General features: G+C 42.8%; 1 protein-coding gene across 1 annotated transcript in view; it reads left to right on the forward strand.

Moving 5' to 3' along the window:
* The window catches only part of clcn6 (chloride channel 6), an 87,920-nt gene that overhangs the window by 21,033 nt on the left and 47,738 nt on the right, over positions 1-19,149 (forward strand). The window contains exons 5-9 of the mRNA XM_060852003.1: positions 14,231-14,297; positions 14,992-15,098; positions 15,384-15,510; positions 16,606-16,673; positions 18,476-18,534. Of these exons, the coding sequence (XP_060707986.1) occupies positions 14,231-14,297; positions 14,992-15,098; positions 15,384-15,510; positions 16,606-16,673; positions 18,476-18,534 (428 nt within the window). The remainder of the gene's footprint in view (positions 1-14,230; positions 14,298-14,991; positions 15,099-15,383; positions 15,511-16,605; positions 16,674-18,475; positions 18,535-19,149) is intronic.

The following is a 19,149-nucleotide window of genomic DNA, read 5'->3' on the forward strand; positions in this document are numbered from 1 at the left end:
TATTTCTATTTTGGCATGTCAGGGAGTAGTGGGTGGGGGGTGTTCATGACTCGCTACTTCCTCCGGTTCATTGTCTTTGCTGTTACTAGTCCTCCAGGTTAGTAACCGTGGGGCAGTTCATTACCTATTTGTCCCTGTGAGTGACAAAAATAGCCTCTTTTATTGAGCAATCACAGCACAAGTTCGAGGTGGCAATAGAATCCCGAAATACAGTTCTTACAAATGCATGTTTATACACAGTTCTTACATAATATTCCCTTACTATGGTGTTACATTGTTTTATCTCTAGTACACAAAGGTTTGAAGAGCTCCTGTCCTGGGAGACAGGGGGTCGGTTAACATGTGCTAAGTGCTGGCTGCTACTTCTGATGGGACATCTGCCTGGTCTGTTTGCATGATTAGGAGGTCAGAGAGTCATAGAACAGCATTGCATGGAAATAGACCCTTCGGTCTAACTCGTCCATGCCGACCAGATATCCCAACCCAATCTAGTCTCACCTGCCAGCACCTGGCCCATATCCCTCCAAACCCTTCCTATTCATATACCCATCCAGATGCCTTTTAAATGTTGCAATTATGCTAGCCTCCACCACTTCCTCTGGCAGCTCATTCCATACAAGATAATGCATGGCTTAGAAAGAGTGGATGCTGAGGATGTGTTTCGTCAGGCGGGGATACCAGGACCTGTGGGCGCAGCCTTAGAATTAGAGGGGGTCAATTTAAAACAGAAATGAGAAGACATTTCTTAAGCCATAGAGTGGTGGGCCTGTGGAATTCATTGCCCTGGAGCGCAGTGTAGGCTGGAATGTTAAATGCCTTCAAGACAGAGATTGATAAATTCTTAATCTCGCAAGAAATTAAGGGATATGAGGAGAGTGTGGGTAAGTGGCGTTGAAATGCCTGTCAGCCATGATTGAATGGTGGAGCAGAGTAGACTCGATGGGCCGAATGGCCTTATTTCCTCTCCTTTGTCTTATGACCTTAGAAACGTACCACTCTTTGCGTGAAAACGTTGCTCCTTAGGTCTCTTTTATGTCTTTCCCCTCTCACCCTAAACCTATGCCCTCTAGTTCTGGACTCCCTGACCCCAGGGAAAAGACTTTGTCTATTCATCTTATCCATGCCCCTCATGATTTTATAAACTTTGATAAGGTCATCTCTCATCCTCTGATGCTCCAGGGAAAGCAGTCCTAGCCTATTCAACCTCTCCCTATAGCTCAAATCCTCCAACTCTGGCAACATTCTTGTAAATCTTTTCTGAATCCTTTCAAGTTTCACAACATCTTTCCTATAGGAAGGAGACCAAAATTGCATGCAATATTCCAAAAGTGGCCAAACCAATATCCTGTACAGCCGCAACACGACCTCCCAACTCCTGTACTCAATACTCCGACCAATAAAGGAAAGCATACCAAATGCCTTCTTCCCTATCCTATCTATCCGTGACTCCACTTTCAAGGAGCTATGAACCTGCACTCCAAGGTCTCTTTGTTCAGCAACACTCCCTAGGACCTTACCATTAAGTGTATACGTTCTGCTAAGCTTTGCTTTCCCAAAATGCAACACTTCACATTTATCTGAATTAAACTCCATCTGCCAGTTCTCAGCCCATTGGTCCATCTGATCAAGATTATGTTGTAATCTGAGGCAATTTTAGATTAAATTAGATTACTTACAGTGTGGAAACAGGTCCTATGGCCCAACAAGTCCACACCGACCCTCCGAAGAGCAACCCACCCAGACCCATTCCCCTACATTAACCCCTTCACCTAACACTATTGGCAATTTAGCATGGCCAATTCACCTAACCTGCACATTTTTGGACTGTGTGAAGAACCTGGATCACTCGGAAGAAACCCACGCAGACACTGGGAGAATGTGCAACTCCACACAGACAGTGCCTGAGGTGGGAATTGAACCCAGGTCTCTGGCATTGTGAGGCAGCAGTGCTTGCCACCGTGCCACCCACCTTCTTCGCTGTCCTGTCCTTTTACCTTTTAAGTAAGTAAATACTAGTAAAAATGCTCGGCCTATATGCTCTAAGGAAGTTAAAAATTGTACCTATACTTTATAGAAGAATAAACTATATCAAACTGTTTACTACAGCTTAATTGTGAGATTTATTTACTATTTTCTGATATGAGTTTAATTAATTCATGCAATTTCATGGAAGTGCTGTTTTGTCAGTTAGTTTCTTAAAGGGATAATAGCCCAGTTAAAAGGTATTTAAAAGATACTTAATCTGTTCAGGTCCAGGAGATTGTTGGTAAGGGCTGATTAATGTTATAATGTTTCATGGAAACCTTATAGGGATGGTATTGTTCTGTATGCTACACTTATTCAGAGTTAAACACTGCTACTAGCAAGGGCTGATAAGGTGTGGAAATGCATTAATGGGTTTGAAAGGGTTGTTTCTAAATTTGGATACTACAGAACCATGGTTTTATGAATGTTTCTTTCATTCATTCATTCGTTCAATGTTATAGTAAATAATGTTGAGTAAAGGTTTAGAATGAATGAATGAGAACCCGCTATTAATTAATATAGCAAGCTGGTGAGTGAGTTAATAAAGATAGCCTATAACACAATATCTCACAACTCCTTCTTGGCAGTGGTATTGCTTTATGATGTTGACATGTTGAAGTCCTTATCCACGGTGGTTGGTGGGGGGGGTCAGCGAAAAGCAATTAGGTAGTATATTCTCTTGAGCTTCTTTGCTACTCTGTATTGGGCACCAAACAGTCTCTTGGTGTTTATTTGATATTGGTGGGGGCACAAACACACTCGTGGCTGAAAGGTTTGCTCCATGGTATGTTTTTCTACCTTTTGTTGAACGTTGAATGTTCCTAGGCCACTTCATAGGCTTGTGAGTCGCTTGTAGAGCTCTTCTGCGTTGTCTAACTTGGAGCCTTCATCCTTATGTTTTAGATAATTTCTAAACAACCTGTTCTAAACAACAAGATATTCTTACACACCCCTCAAGCAGGTTGGACTTGAACTCTGACCACCTGTCTGAGTCACTTTCTATTCTAAAGACCTCTCCTTGATCAACTTGAAAGTTATGCCCTGCTCAGGCTGGATCTTGGTGGGCAGAATTAGGGGAATTCCCTCACCACTGGGCTGGTGTGGTTTTCGGGGGAACAGCTTCTGGGAAATGGGTAGCCATGTCCATGATGTAAGGATATACTCGTAGCATTTGGTTTTGGGCATAGGCCCTCTAGTTCACCAACGCTTTGCTGAATGGTTTTCCAAAAACGGCCAAGAAATTCATAGGTGGGGTTGCCATTTTGTGTTTTCCCATAATAGGTTTTCCACAGCCCAAATCAACTGAACAGATGCTGCGTGTGAAAAATGGGGAAGCAAAGGTTTTATTGCTAAACTATGGGGTGGCACGGTGGCTTAGTGGTTAGCACTGCTGCCCCACAGCGCCAGGGACCTGGATTGATTCCTGCCTTGGGCAACAGTTTGTGGGGAATTTGCACATTCTCCCCATGTCTGCGTGGGTTTCCTCCAGGTACTCTGGTTTCCTCCCACAATCCAAAGATGTGCAGGTCAGGTGAATTGGCCATGCTAAATTGCCCGGAGTGTTAGGTACATTAGTTAGGGGAATGGGTCTGGGTGGTGTGGATTTGTTGGTCAGTTTCCATACTGTTAGGAATCTAATCTAATCTATTAATCTGGAAAATCTGGGCACTCAGGTTCAAATCCCACCGTGTCAGATGGTGAAGTTTGAATTCACTAAAAGTATCTGGAGTTAAGAATCTTCTAATGACCATGAAATCGTTGTTGATTGTCAGAAAAATCGATCTGGCTCACTAATATCCTTCAAAAAAGGAAATCTGGGGAGATTCAAGATGGCGGCGACCCAACAAGTCTGAGTCTATAGTGCTCCTCCCAAGACTTGGGCAAAGTGGGCCACCTGCCCCCACCACCCCTACCAAATCCTCTAAAATAATTTTTATTTAATATAACTAGTTACTCTGTACTAAACTTAAACAGTCTAATCTCCTGTAAAAATATCTAAAAGGAAAGGAGCCTGCAGTTCTCAGCAGGCAGGAACCCCTCCCCCACCCTCCCTAGCTGCAGCAGAGGCGTCTGCAGTGCTCCAGAGGACTTACCTATGGTGGTGAGCCGCATAGAAGTAATTTCCAAGCTTGACGCTAAGATCGATGCCTTCAACGAGGAGTCCCAGAGCTGATGGAATTTACTCTCGGTCGCGCTCCAAAAGCACAACCAAAACATCGAGCAAATCAATTGCCGAGTCGGAGGGGTGGAACTAAAGGCTGCGACCTCTGAAACTACTGCAGAATCTGCCGTTGGTCGAGTCCGGACTCTCGAACAGCAGGTCCGGACCTTAGAAAATCACATCGACGACATCGAGAATAGAGGTTGTCGAAAAAATATTCGTTTGCTGGGCCTCCCGAACGGGAAGAGGAAGGCCAGCTTAGTGTTCCTGGAACAGTGGCTTCCACAGCTTTTAAATCTAGAGGTTGGATCAGGCCAGGTAAGGGTGGAATGGGCCTACCGGGTTGCAATACACGGGCCCAGCTCGAACCAGTGCCCCCGCCCCGTCCTGTTCCGGCTCCAGAGCTACAAGGAAAGGCAGATGCTCTTAGAAGCTTCCAGAAATCTTGGGAAAGATCCCCAAGCCATGCTTCACAAAGGATCCAAGATTATGCTGTTCCAGGCTTCTCCCCAGCTCTGGTCCAAAACAGGAAGGCATTTGACGAAGCGAAGAAGTGTTTAAGGGACTTAAACATCCAATATTCCCCGTGCTATCCAGCGACTCTATGTTTCAGCCATGAAGGGTCTGTGCATAACTTTGGATCGCTGGAGAAGGCCAAGGAATTTCTGGACTCTCTTGTATAAATTGTGAGAGTTAATTCGAGTGGTGAATGATGTTGTTCTGCCCTTACCCACCCCGATTCACTTCCTTTTATTAGCTTACTGGTTAATATTATTTCTGGAGAGTGGGGAGAGGGGTTTATTTATTTGTTCTTCACTTTGCGATTCCCTCCCCCCCCAGTTTTGTTTTATATATACACAGGCAAGGTGGTCTAGTTAATGTAGGTAGGGGGATGTGGTTGTCTTATCCAATTTTATCACTATCTTTAAGAGCGGGGCTGTTTTCTCCTGTTATTTTGTATTACTATATTTAATTATTATTTGTTGAGACTGTAATTTTATAGTTGTATAGGTTTATACATAGTATTAACATCACCAAATATATCTAGATGCTAATGTGGGTTGGGGAGGGGGGTTAGGGTACTCACTGTTAACTTTAGCTTTATAGTATTTTTGAAATTTCTTTACACTATCGTGGGGTGCCTGGGTCGAGGGTGGGGCAGTGGTTGGGAGAATTTATGGTGGCCTTTCGGAAAGGTAGTGATCCCCCTGCGAACAAGGGGAAACATCTCTGTTTAAATATGTTTTTTTTACTTAGAAATAGTTTTTTATTATATTGATGTGAGTGTATTAAAGAACCTCTATTTTTGTGAGTTTTATATGGTCTATGCTCGGGATGTTTTGGATGGGGCTTTCTTTCCTGAGAGGTCTCTGCATTGCCTGGATGATTATGGTTAGTCATTTGGTTAAGTGGTGCACCTGGAATGTCAAGGGGAGTAATTCACCAATCAAAAGGAAGAAAATATTGTCAAACCTCAAAAAAGAAAGGTTGACATAGCTCTCCTACAGGAGACACGTTTATTGGACAAAGAACACTTGAAATTACGATAGGGTGGATTTGATCAGGCCTTCTTTTCTTCCTTTAGCTCAAAAATAGGGGAATCGTCATCCTTATTCGGAAAAATCTCCCCTTCAAAATCCTAAATCAGATAAAAGACTAATCTGGACGATATATTCTAAGTAAAGCCCTAATAAATGGAGAGGAATTTGGGATCTTAAATCTGTATTGTCCCCCAGCACATTCTTTCATATTTATAACAGAAGCCTTCTCCAAGTTGATGGCTTTTGGTGCTCATCATACAGTTATAGGGGGAGACTTTAATTGTATTACGGACCCGGAAATGGATAGGATTCCCAAGAGTATTGCAGGAGTATCTCCCAGATCCAGACAATTGGTGGATTTGAACAAAGAATTAGGACTAGTAGATGTGTGGAGATGCCTTCACCCACAAGGCAGAGAGTTTTCTTTCTACTCTAATCCACATAAATGCCACACCATAATTGATATGTTTTTTGCCCCCTCGCTTTTTAAAAATTCCATATCATCCTGTAAAATAGGTAGTATAACAATTTCTGATCACCTTGCTGTATACATGGAAATCAAGGCGAAGAACAATGAGATATTCCCCCCACCCCCCCAGCATTGGTATATGGATTCCTTCCTGATGAAGGATAGTAAATTTGTAAAGTACTTCTCTCGAGAATTTAAAACCTTTTTGGAAATTAATTCAGGTACAGCTAATAACCCATCAACGATGTGGAAGACCATCAAAGCCTACGCACGAGGTTTAATCATTTCATAGTCGGCGACCCAGGAAAAATTAAAGGGAGAACAACAGCATCTGCTTGAAGCTCACTTAAGAGCAGCTGAAACAGCATACACTGACAGACCCTCTATCATCAAATTACAAAGGATTACGGCCCTTAGGATAGCTCTGAATACCACGCTTACTCAAACGGCTAAGAGGGAAATATTATTTGCGAAACAAAGCTTGTATGAATTTGGCGATAAACCTGGTAGATCCTTAGTATTTCTTGCAAAGAAAAGAAAGGCCCCTCAAACTATCACGTCTATCAAGGACAGTGCGGGTACTTTGACTCATGACTACAAAAGGATTAATGCAATCTTCAGAAAATTTTATGCCGATTTATATAAATCGCAGGATTGCGAAGATAGAACTAAGAGGATGCAGTCATTTTTCAAAAACTTGATCTTTCCGGACCTAACCCTGGAACAGGTATTGGTCCTGAATGTTCCCCTAACAATCCAAGAAATACTTGACGCAATCAGGCAACTTCAGAGCGGTAAGGCACCTGGCCCAGATGGATTTCAAGTTGAATTCTACAAAGAATTTACAGGAATTTTGGCTGGCTCACTTATGGGCATGTATGACTACTCATACAGTCAGGGCTGTCTCCTGCCTTCGCTGAAAGAGGCGAATATCTTCCTTATTCTCAAAAAAGGAAAGGACCCAGAAGATTGCGCGTCATACCGACCAATATCCTTACTAAATGTAGATTTTAAAATCCTTTCCAAAACGTTAGCATTGAGGCTAGAGAGGATATTGCCATACATCATAAAGGAGGATCAGATGGGGTTTAAGGGCCATAGGTCACCCAATAATGTTGGAAGGGTCTTGAATGTGATTCAAGCCTGCCATTAGGGAAACATACCGGAAGTAGTAGTTTCATTAGACATTAGACAAAAGGCATTCTACAGGGTTGAATGGTCATACATGTTTTACACATTGGAAAGATGTTGGGTGGCACAGTGGTTAGCACTGCTGTCTCACAGCGCTAGAGACCCGGGTTCAATTCCCGCCTCAGGCGACTCTCTGTGTGGAGTTTGCACATTCTTCCTGTGTCTGCGTGGGTTTCCTCCGGGTGCTCCGGTTTCCTCCCACAATCCAAAAATGTGCAGGTTAGGTGGATTGGCCATGCTAAATTGCCCGTAGTGTTGGGTAAATGAGTAAATGTAGGGGGGTGGGTTGCGGGTCGGTGTGGACTTGTTGGGCCGAAGGGCCTGTTTCTACACTGTAGATTTTTTTTTAGGTTAGATTACTTAGTGTTTGTCAAATGGCTCTCAACACTGTATAATGTTCCCAAAGCAGTTGTGATTACCAATGGACTACGCTCGGATGGCTTTAGTGTGGGTCGGGGCTGCCGTCGGGGATGTCCTCTCTCACCATTGCTATTTACACTAATAATCGAACCACTAGCGGAAGGTATACAGGCTGACCCTAATATAACGGCCCCGAGGACTGGTACAGGTAAACATAAAATTAGCTGAAAATGTGTTGCTGGTTAAAGCACAGCAGGTTAGGCAGCATCCAAGAAATAGGAAATTCGATGTTTCGGGCATAAGCCCTTCATCAGGAATGAGGAGAGTGTACCAAGCAGGCTAAGATAAAAGGTAGGGAGGAGGGACTTGGGGGAGGGGCGATGGAGATGTGATAGGTGGAAGGAGGTCAAGGTGAGGGTGATAGGCCGGAGTGGGGTGGGGGCGGAGAGGTCAGGAAGAAGATTGCAGGTTAGGAAGGCGGTGCTGAGTTGAGGGAACCGACTGAGACAAGGTGGGGGGAGGGGAAATGAGGAAACTGGAGAAATCTGAGTTCATCCCTTGTGGTTGGAGGGTTCCCAGGCGGAAGATGAGGCGCTCCTCCTCCAGTCGTCGTGGTGTTATGTTCTGCCGGTGGAGGAGTCCAAGGACCTGCATGTCTTCGGTGGAGTGGGAGGGAGAGTTAAAGTGTTGAGCCACGGGGTGGTTGGGTTGGTTGGTCCGGGCGTCCCAGAGGTGTTCTCTGAAGCGTTCTGCAAGTAGGTGGCCTGTCTCCCCAATATAGAGGACGCCACATCGGGTGCAGCGGATGCAATAGATGATGTGTGTGGAGGTACAGGTGAACTTGTGGCGGATATGGAAGGATCCCTTGGGGCCTTGGAGGGAAGTGAGGGAGGAGGTGTGGGCGCAAGGCCACACACACTAAACATAAAATTACCCTTTATGCAGATGATGTTCTCCTATTCCTCAGTAATCTCCTGATGTCCGTGCCTGTTTAATCCAAGTTATTAATATATTTAGTGCATTCTCAGGCTATAAAACTAATTTTTCAAAACCGGAGGCTATGCCAGTGGGCGGCCTCGCTAGCATATCCCACCTACCGGATGGATCCCATTTCCCTTTCGGTGGTCCCTGGAGGGTTTCTTATACTTGGGTATTTTTATCACCCCAGTATTTGGCCCGCTATACAAGGCTAATTTTGTCCATTTACTGGAGAGGATAAGGCAGGACCACCAGCGATGGGGAGACCTTTCAATTTCCTGGTTCGGCAGAATAGCATTAATCAAAATGAATGTCCTGACAGTCCCCTATACCCTATGAGAATGCTGCCGAGGTTGGCACTACGCAAATTGTACGGCTGGCTGGTCTCCTTCAGCTGGAATCATAGATGGCCCCTCATTAAGCTGATGAAGCTACAGCTTCCACAGGCAAGAGGAGGACTGGATTTTCCAGATTTTAGGAAATATCAGTTAAGCTCCCTATTAAGCTACATAGCCGATTGAGTCTCATCTCTCCCGCAGTCAATCTGGCTGGACATCAAGGCTTCTCAAGTAAAATGCCCACTTATTAACCTCTTATTTTCAGACAAGAGGAAAATCATTACGGACCACTGCAAAAACCCTATTGTACTAAATACAGTTAAAGCTTGGAATATAGTGTGGTAAAATGAGGGCAATTCACACAAAACATCCCCCTACACTCCAATAGTGGGGGCATAGGGGTTTCAACCGGGGCTTACAGATGCCACATTCAAATTCTGGAGATCCAGGGGTATCTTCTGTTTAGGGGATCTGTTCAAGGAAGGGGTCCTGATGTCTTTTGAATAGCTGCATCAGAAATTTCGATTACTTAATGGTGATCTCTCTCGATAGTTCCAAATTCGAGATTACATACAGAAGAAGACCAAGCTAATTAGTCTGTATAAATCAGACAGAGAACGTAGAGTGTTAAGGCCAATCGGGGTACCTTCGGTCAGCACTCTTTATCATTTATTACATGATGAAATATCTGAAGATATGGACCATCAGCTTAAAACATGGGATCAGGATTTGGGGCTGGAAATCTCCATAGAAATGTGGAATGATATTTGGGAAAATGTCAGAAATATCTCCATCTGCAACAGAACCCAGGCCATTCAGTTGAAGGTACTTCACAGGGCTCATATAGCACCGGACCGATTGGCAAAATTTAAGGCAAGAGCATCTCCAATGTGTCCCAAATGTAAAACAGAGGTGGGCACTCTTGTTCACTGCTTGTGGACTTGTCATAAGATCTGTAAATATTGGACTAAAGTAGGAAACGTCCTGACAGAAATCTTGGGAACAGAAATTAGAATAGATCCAGTATCTCTCCTTTTGGGCTTTCCGAACTTGCCTTCCCTGGATGTGTACGGGAAGAGATTATTTTCCATTCTCTCTTTCTGTGCAAGGAAAAATATTTTGGTAAACTCGGTGGCTGAGGGCCCTCCTGGACTTTCGAATTGGCACAGAATAATCATGGAATATATTCCCCATGACTTCCTGACAAACATGGTGCACCAGGAAACCGAACTATTCTATAAAATATGGCAGCCTTTCTTGAATTACACGGATACAGATATTTCGGCCACTCTATGAAGGGCTTTTATCTTATTGAGACAACGACCCTGCTGGTCTGGGGTCCCTTGGAAGAGGAATCCCCCGCATGAATACAGGTTTTTGTTATGATTTGATGATAACACATTCCGAGCATGTACTTTACTCAATTTCTGTGTTACCGGTCGTTTTTTTTTCTTGAGTAATGTAAGAGATTTGATTATACGCTCTGGTTAGTTGTAGGTTAGGTTAGTAGTGAGTTGAGTTTTGTCTTTTTCTTTTTCTTTTCGATATTTCTTCTTTTGTTTGACAGATTTTGGCTAGTATTTATTTAAGATTTAATTATATATCAATGTTTATTTTTTTTATTTGCAAACTTGTAAAAACATGTTAAATTTTCAATAAAAATAACTATTTAAAAAAAAAAGGAAATCTGCCATCCTCACCTGGTCTAGACCGCCTGGCCGACATGTGACTCCAGACCCACATCAATGTGGTTGACTCTCACGTGCCATCTGAAATGGCCTAGCAAGGCACTCAGTTGTTTCAACACTACCATGTCTCAACAAAGAAATTAAATTGGATGGATCACCTGGCATTGATGTAGGCATTGAAAAATTCAATAGCAGAAGAAGCTCTTTGTCCTGAAAATTCCTCCTGAGAACATCTGGGGGCTTGTGTCAAAGTTGGGAGAGCTGTCTCACAGATTAGTCAAGCAATAGCCTGACAGTCATACTCACATCCTTGGATATGTCCTGCCCCACTGGCAGAACAGATCCAGGAGAGATGGTTGGTATACAGTCAGCAGTGAGTTATCCTGGGAGTTCTCAATGTTGACTCCGGACTCCATGAAATCTCATGGCTTCAGGTTAAACATGGGCAAGGAAACCTCCTGCTAATTATCATGTACCAATCTCTCTTAGCTGATGAATCAGTACTCCTCCATGTTGAACAACACTTGGAAGAAGTACTGAGGAAGGCAAGGGTGCAAAATACACCTAGGATGAGGAATTTCAGTGTTCATCTCCCAGAATGGCTTGGCAACAGCACTACTGATACAGCTGGTCAGGACCAAAAGGATACAAATGCTCGACAGGGTCTGCACCAGTTGGTGAGCGGATAAAAGAGTGGGAAAAATATATTTGTCCTCATCCTTGCCAATCTGCTAGCTGCAGATGCATCTGATCATGACTGTGCTAAATTGCCCACAGTGTCCAGGGATGTACAGGCAAGGTGAATTAGCCACAAGAAGTGCAAGATTGCAGAGATAGGATAGGGGTGTGGATCTGGGTGGGATAATCGTCAGAGGGTCAGTGTGGACTCAATGGACCGAATGGCCTGCTTGCACACTGTAGGGATTCTATGATTCTAAGTGTTGGTAAGAGTAACTACAGTACAGTCCTTGTTGCAGATGAAGTTCCATCTTCACGTTGTGAATACCCTCCATCGTGTTGTGTGGCATTATCGCTGTATTAAATGGGGCCATCTTCAAACAGATGTAGCAGCTCAAGACTAGGCATACTTGAGGCACTGTGGGCTATCAATAGCAGTAGAATTGTACTCCAGCACAATCTGCAACCTCAGCCTGGCATATGCCCCTTTCAAATATCAAACCAGGGGATTAATCCTGGTTCAGTGGAGAGTGCAGGAGGGCATGCAAGGAACAGCACTAGGTATACCTAAAAATGAGGTGTCAACTTGGTGAAGCTACCCAACAGGACTACTTGCATCCCAAATAGCATATCAGCAAGTGACAGAGCTACGTGATCCCATAATCCTAAGCTCTGCCATATCCAATCCTGTATGGTGGTGGACAATTAAATGACTCACTGGAGGAGGAAGCTCCACGAATATTCCCATCCTCAATGATGGAAGCGCCAAACACATCACAGCAATCTTCAGCCAGAAATGCTGAGTGGATGATCCATCTTCGCCTCCTCCAGTTATCCCCAGCATTGGAGATATCAGTCTTCAGCCAATTTGATTCACTCCATATGATACTAAGAAATGGCTAGAGGCACTGCTGTGCCTCCTGACAACCTTCTGGCAACAGTACATGGTGCTCCAGAATTTGCTGTTCCCCAGGCCAAGCTATTCCAGTATAATTACAACACTGGCATCTACCCGACAATGTGGAAAATTGCTCAGATATGTCGTGTACACAGCAGGGCACATCTGAGCTGGCCTGTAACCACCACAGTAGTATACTCTCGATTATCAGTAAAATGATGAAAGGTGTCATAAACAGTGGAATCATGCAGCACTTGCTGAGCAATAACCTACTCATTGACACTCGGTTTGGGTTGCACCAGAGCCACTAGACCCTGACCTCATTATAGCCTTGGTTCAAACATGGACTAAAGAACTGAAATTCAGAGGTGAGATGAGAGTGACAGCCCTTGATGTACATGCTGCATTTGACTCAGTATGCCATCAAGGAGCCCAAACAAAACTGCGTATTAGGGAGCAAAGTCTCTGCTGGTTGGTTATTCCTCACACACAAGGTGTTGTGTTTGTTGGAGCTGAGATGATTGACATCCAGGAATTCTGCCGGAATTGGCCCAATCATTTTCAGCTGCTTATCAATAATCTTCCTTCCATCATAAGGTCAGAAGTGAGTATGTTTGCTGATGGTTGTGCAATGTTCAGCTCCATTGATGACACTGAAGCAATCCATGTTCAAGTGCAACATAATCTGGACAGTATCCAGGCTTGGGCTGACAAGTGGCAAGAAACATTTGCACCTCACATGCCAGACAATGATCAACTCCAGTCGGAGATAATCTAACCATCATCCTTGACATTCAGTGGTGTTACCATCACTGAATCCACCTGCTGACTCCTATAACCTGACCACCATCTACAAGGCACAAATTAGGCATTTGATGGAATACTCAACTCTTGCCTTAGACAGAACCTTTGTAACACTTGATCACTCCCAACTAGAAGGACAAGGGCAGGAGATACATGGGAATACCACCAAATAATAAGTTCCCCTCTAAGTCACTCACCATCCTGGAAATATATCAATATTCCTTCATTGTTGTTGGGTCAAAAATCAGGGAATTCCTGTCCTGAGAGCATTGTGAGCCAGTCTACAGCACGTGGACTACAGCTGTTTAAGAAGATAGCTCACTACCACCTTCTGAGGGGCAACTAGGGATGGACAATAAATGATAGCCAGCTAGCAACACCCATGGCCCAAGAGTGAATAAAGTAAAAATTGGACTTCCTTCGAGTTCACTCATGAACCCAGTTTGATCATTTTAATGAGAAATTAAGACACAGATCTGGCAGATGATCTGAGTAGTATTGTTTAAATCTATTCCCATTGTAGTTCTTTGTATTTATGTTCTATGCAGTGTGACGGACCACGTAACATCCATGTTGAACCTGGCTTTCTGGGTAATGTGGTTCGCTTATGGCGGGTCAAATGATATTGACAAGGAATGTGCATTTCTAGACATTTATGCCTGTCAAATTTTAGGAAATGTTAGTGTTTCATGTGTTCAATTATTTTGAATTACAGATGAATATGACAGCTCCCAGCAAGATTCCATGAATAATTAAGATAAATAACCAATTAATTTGTGTTCTTATGTTGGTTAAGGAGAATCTGCGCAATTTACTGAAATTTTCAGTATTTTCTTGGAATTTACCTTATTTGGAAGAGAGTACCCCCAAATATGCTGCATTTCCTCGGAACCGCAGTTGTAGCCTAGATTTTGTGATCATGTATTCTGGCGAGACGTGAAAACATGGTATTCTGACTCCTGTAGGAACTGAGGGAAAAAAAACAGCTTTGTGGGTCAAGAACTTAAGGGTGTTCAGATGCAGCTAATAAACAGCCAGACTCCACTTATGATTAGATTACGCTAATTGTTAATTGATTGTTTGACTCTGCTTTTTTCAGGTTGGACTGTTCATCGATTACTTTGTTCATCTCTTCTCAGACCTTAAATACCAAATCATTGGAAAATGTATCCTTTGAACTGTGGTAATGTTAGAAAACGACAGAAGGTAAGTGTCGATGTATATGAATGTAGATTGACTGACAAACAAGTTGTAACAGGCTGGAATCCAATCCAGAGCCAGTTCTGATCACAGTTTCTACTGGCGTCTGAGCAATGATTTAGAAAATCATCCTAATATGTCTTATTTATAAAAAGGACAAATCTATTCTATCAAATTACTGTCCTATCACCCTATTCTCAATTGCCAGCAGCAAAGTGAAAGAGTGCTATTAGATGGCAGTTAGTTATGTGTAACATTTTTGTTGGTGCCCAGATTATACTCTATCATGACAACTCTGTTCTCAACCTCCAAATGTGGACAAAAGAGCAGAAGTTGAGATGTTTGACATCAAGGTTGCATTTGTCCAAGTGTGACATCAGAGAACCCTTGTAAAACTGTTTGGATTGTTACTAGAAGATACATAATCTTAATTTACATTTGCTTTGTACCTGAAACATAATAAAATTACTCAGTGTTTCAAAGAGACATTATAAATTTAAACATGACACCAAGCCACAAAATTGGCTTATTTTCTGACTGCCCAAAACCTCTACCACTTACCAAAAGGTACAAGTCAGGAGCGTGATGGCAGCTGTGACCTTGATGATTTTTTTGATTGTCATCTTTGCTGCATATTTTCCCTAATTTCACCTCTTGAAGCGGTGGAGGATTGCAGTGAGAGGGGATGTCTCGCACTCTCCCTCCTTGAGATTCTTGCGTTCAACATGGGTTTTGTTTTCCTGGCCAGTCTATTTGTCTTGATTGAGGTAAGAACGCAAATATGTTACATCAAATTTGACTTGTGTTTTAAATGAAAAATAGCAACTATTAAGGCAGCAATGGTGTACAACGCATTGTGCTCACTGTTGAGTCTCTGGAGAATGAGGCAGTGCTTTCACTATCTGCTGTTCACCCCATTCTTGCTGAAAGCAAAAATGGAATTTGATGTTTTCTTTGACAGGGGTCAGGCTGGTTGTTATCATTGTCAAAGGTCTATGTTCTGCCAGGGTTGGGGACAGTATCATGTTTTGAAAAATATCTTTTTGTTTCAGCCAGTTGCAGCTGGATCAGGAATTCCTGAAATCAAATGTTATCTAAATGGGGTAAAGATCCCTGGAATTGTGAGGCTACGGACCCTGGTCTGTAAAGCAGTAGGCGTGTTGTTCTGTGTGGCTGGAGGTAAGGGGCGACTTGAGGTTTTTTTCCCTATGTTAGTTGCATGTTCAGGAAAATATGCTTAACCTCCTGTTCAGAAGCAACACACAACATTTAACAGTACAAAAAATATATATCAATTGGATCAGAATCCGAGAAGGACAGCTTGACATTTTGGGTGGAACCTTTTAACAGAACGAAAAGACCTTTAATTCTCATTGTGGTCTAGTGGATCTGACATGCTTCTGTTTTGCCTGAGTGACATCCACAACCTTCATAGTGTTCAGACTGCTGTGCTAATGGCTATCCATTCTTCCTCCTCCTCCTTAAATTGATGCTAATGGAACTCAGACTCTTAACAAAGGATGCTGCAAGTGTGGAACTCTACAGGGGCCACTAGTTACTTAGTAAATCACGATACATGTACTTTTGGTTTCTCTGCCACTGTTTGGTTGTACCCTGTCCTGCTGTTGATAGTCCACCTATTTTTGCCAATTCTTTGCGGCGTCCATGAAGGTATCGGGTTCATTTTAATGACAAATGTATACAAATGATGAGCGAATCACAAAGTGAGTCAATAAGTTCAAGTAGAGTTTTGCATTTTTTTGCTTTATATATTCATTCTTGGGGTGAATGTGTCACAGAAGGCTAGCCTTTAATGCCTGTCCTTGATTGCCTTGAGAAGATGGTGGTGAGCAGCTGCCTTAAACTGCTGCATGGCTCAATTACAGTCCCATGATGATTCCCTTGACTGAGTTGTGCATTATGTGTTCTGTCTATGAACTAAATTGGGAACTATTTTCAACCTGAGGTACATTTTGGTGTTCATAAAATATTGTGCCTCTATACTGCTTAATGCCTTCCTTGTGAGGTAAACTGACACATGTTTATATACAACAGCTTTATCAGACGTAGACGTTTGTGCAAACGCGGAGTTCTAATTGTTGAGAACTGACACAATATTTATTAGATTTTATGATTTTGAGAGGGCCATCCAGTCCTTTTGTAATTTCAGCTGATTCATTTTAGTGGTGTACGGTCTTTTCCTCACCATTGGGCAGAATTTATCCATTGAGTGCTGTACTGCTCCTCTTTGGCTGATGCACATTTTGTTTCTAGGATTATTTGTGGGAAAGGAAGGTCCGATGATTCACAGTGGAGCAGTGGTGGGAGCAGGTCTGCCTCAGGTGAGTGATTGCAGCTAGGGGTAATGGCAGGCATCAACAATTATTTGTAAGGTGTTTCAGATGTGTCACTTTGTCAGTTGTGTCTCCACATTGGTTATTTTTGCTGACTTTTTGTTCAGTTCTGAAGTATGGAACTTTGATCAATGGAGAGTTGGAAACAGTTCATGAAGTTACATTACCTAGTGTTGCCCTTCATCCTCCAAATAAGATTTTACAATCAAACAAGATAAAACCCAATTTGTTCTTTCTTCACTCACCCATCCCGAACCAAAGTCCTACCAATCCTCCAGTTTCTCACTTTGAAGATATTCCCAGATGTTATCCTGAAATTACTCGATCTTAGTTGGAAATTGTCATGGTTCTCGTTTGCTTGAGTAACTTGTTCAGTGTGATGCTGAGCCAGCTTTGTGCTCAGCTAACTGATCGTGGCTAACCTACTCCCTTATTGAGTTGTTCTCAGCAACACATCATCAAATAACCTATAACAGTAGGTTGGGTTAGTAAATGAGATGAATGTCTTCTTTGTTTCTGTCTTTAAGTCAGTTAATGCTCTTAAATCTGTTGTTAGGCCAGTCTTTATTTCAGAATGCCAGCAACCATGTAGTTCAAAGGGATTCAGTTCTACTGGAGTCCTGTGCTATTATGGAATGCTCTTTGAAATTCACAATGTTCTTGGGCTCATTTTTCTAGAGTTTGTGAATTTTCGTGTTGCGGTGATCTGAAAAAGTCAGTGTTGTTTATAATAGTGCTTAATTTGTGGTATTGCTTAACTGAAGTAAAAGATCAAATCTTTCAGGCTTATGATTTTGTCATAGGCAAGCAAAACATCAAATAAATCAGTGAGCATTTTTAGGAGCAACTGGGTTTTTGGGACATGACAGAATTTTTGGCTGGTGTGGGTTGTGGTTAGAGAAGAAGGGTACACCAGAAACATTGATCTCTCTGCCTCCTGATGTTGCCGGGCTTGCTGTGTTCTTCCACCCTCTTGCTTGTCTATGGTAGATTGTGGGGCAGGGTCGGGTATATGTAGCAGGGCTGATTTATAGATGTGTTTGAGACCAGACAGGATGGCCTGTACATAGGTCGTGGTGTATGGACTGGAGGGCAAGGTGTGTAATGTAGGTTGTAGGATGAAAATGGGTTGTAGAGTGTGTTGGAGTGGATGTGTGGAGGGAGCGGGATGGGGTCAGATAAGTGTGAGAATGCTGGTCACTATAGGAAGGATGTTACCGAGACTGGAAGGTTTGAATTATAAGAATAGGCTGGGACTTTTTGTTCCCTGGAACGTAAGAGACTGAAGCATGATCTAATAGAAGTTCATATAATCATGAAGGGCATAGATAAAGTGAATAGGCAAGATTTCTTCCCTAAAGTAGGAGACTTCAAAACTAGACAACGTAAGTTTAAGGTGAGAGGCAAAAGATTTAAAAGGGACCTGTGGGTCAATTTTTTCACACAAAGGATGGTGCATACATGGAATGAGCTGTCAGAAGAAGTGGGAGAATTGGGTACAATTACAACATTTAATAGATGTTTGGACAGATACATGGATAGGAAGGGTTGAGAGGGATATGGGCCAAACACAGACAAATGGGGCTAGTTCAGTTTAGGAAACCTGATTGGCATGGATAAGTCAGGCTTAAGGGTCTGTTTCTGTGCTGTATGACTTTATTTAGTGATGTGGACGAGGTGGAGTGAAACAGGAATGAAAGTTGAGTATGAGGTGGAATGATCTTTTGCATTTTGCAGTGTTTTGGTTTTTGTTTAATGCTTGCTTTGCTTTCTTGCCCTCTCTGGAATAGTTCCAAAGCATCACTTTCCACAAGATCCAGTTCAACTTCCCGTACTTCCGCAGTGACAGGTAGGAATCATTTGTGAACTGCACATTCTGGGTTTTCCTGAAATATAACCAACTTCTGTCATTTTAAACTGGTGGAGTCACAAAACTATCTGCTACATGTTGTCATACACATTGAGGCTGCAGTCATTTAAAAATCACTTCACAGTGTAATTTCACGTCTGTAGGGAGTTTTAGTGATGGTCAGTGAAATAGGGTTAATTCTGCTGTGAAATCTGTGCAGTCTAATTGAGAATGCAGGATGCAACCATGGTCGGCACAGGAGAGCTGACACTTAAAAAAAATAGTGTGTGTGGTGCTGGAAAAGCACAGCAGGTCAGTGTTTCAGGCATAAGCCCTTCATCAGGAATGAAGGGTCCTGATGAAGGGCTTATGCCCGAAATGCCGACTCTTCTGCCCCTCTGATGCTTCCTGACCTGTGCTTTTCCAGCACCACATTCTCGAGTCATGATCTCCAACATCTGCAGTCCCTCACTTTTTTCCATTCTGTTGAAAAGCCAAAATGAAAATCGTGTTTGTGGAGGTAGTTTTGTTTCTTAACAAATCATGATCACATCACTGCAGTGGACTCTTTTGAAGGGATGGATGAAGCCAGCGCCTCAGTTGGGTAAAAGAGAA

The sequence above is a fragment of the Hemiscyllium ocellatum genome, chromosome 37 (genome assembly GCF_020745735.1).
Source record: "Hemiscyllium ocellatum isolate sHemOce1 chromosome 37, sHemOce1.pat.X.cur, whole genome shotgun sequence".
Taxonomy (NCBI): Eukaryota; Metazoa; Chordata; class Chondrichthyes; order Orectolobiformes; family Hemiscylliidae; genus Hemiscyllium; species Hemiscyllium ocellatum.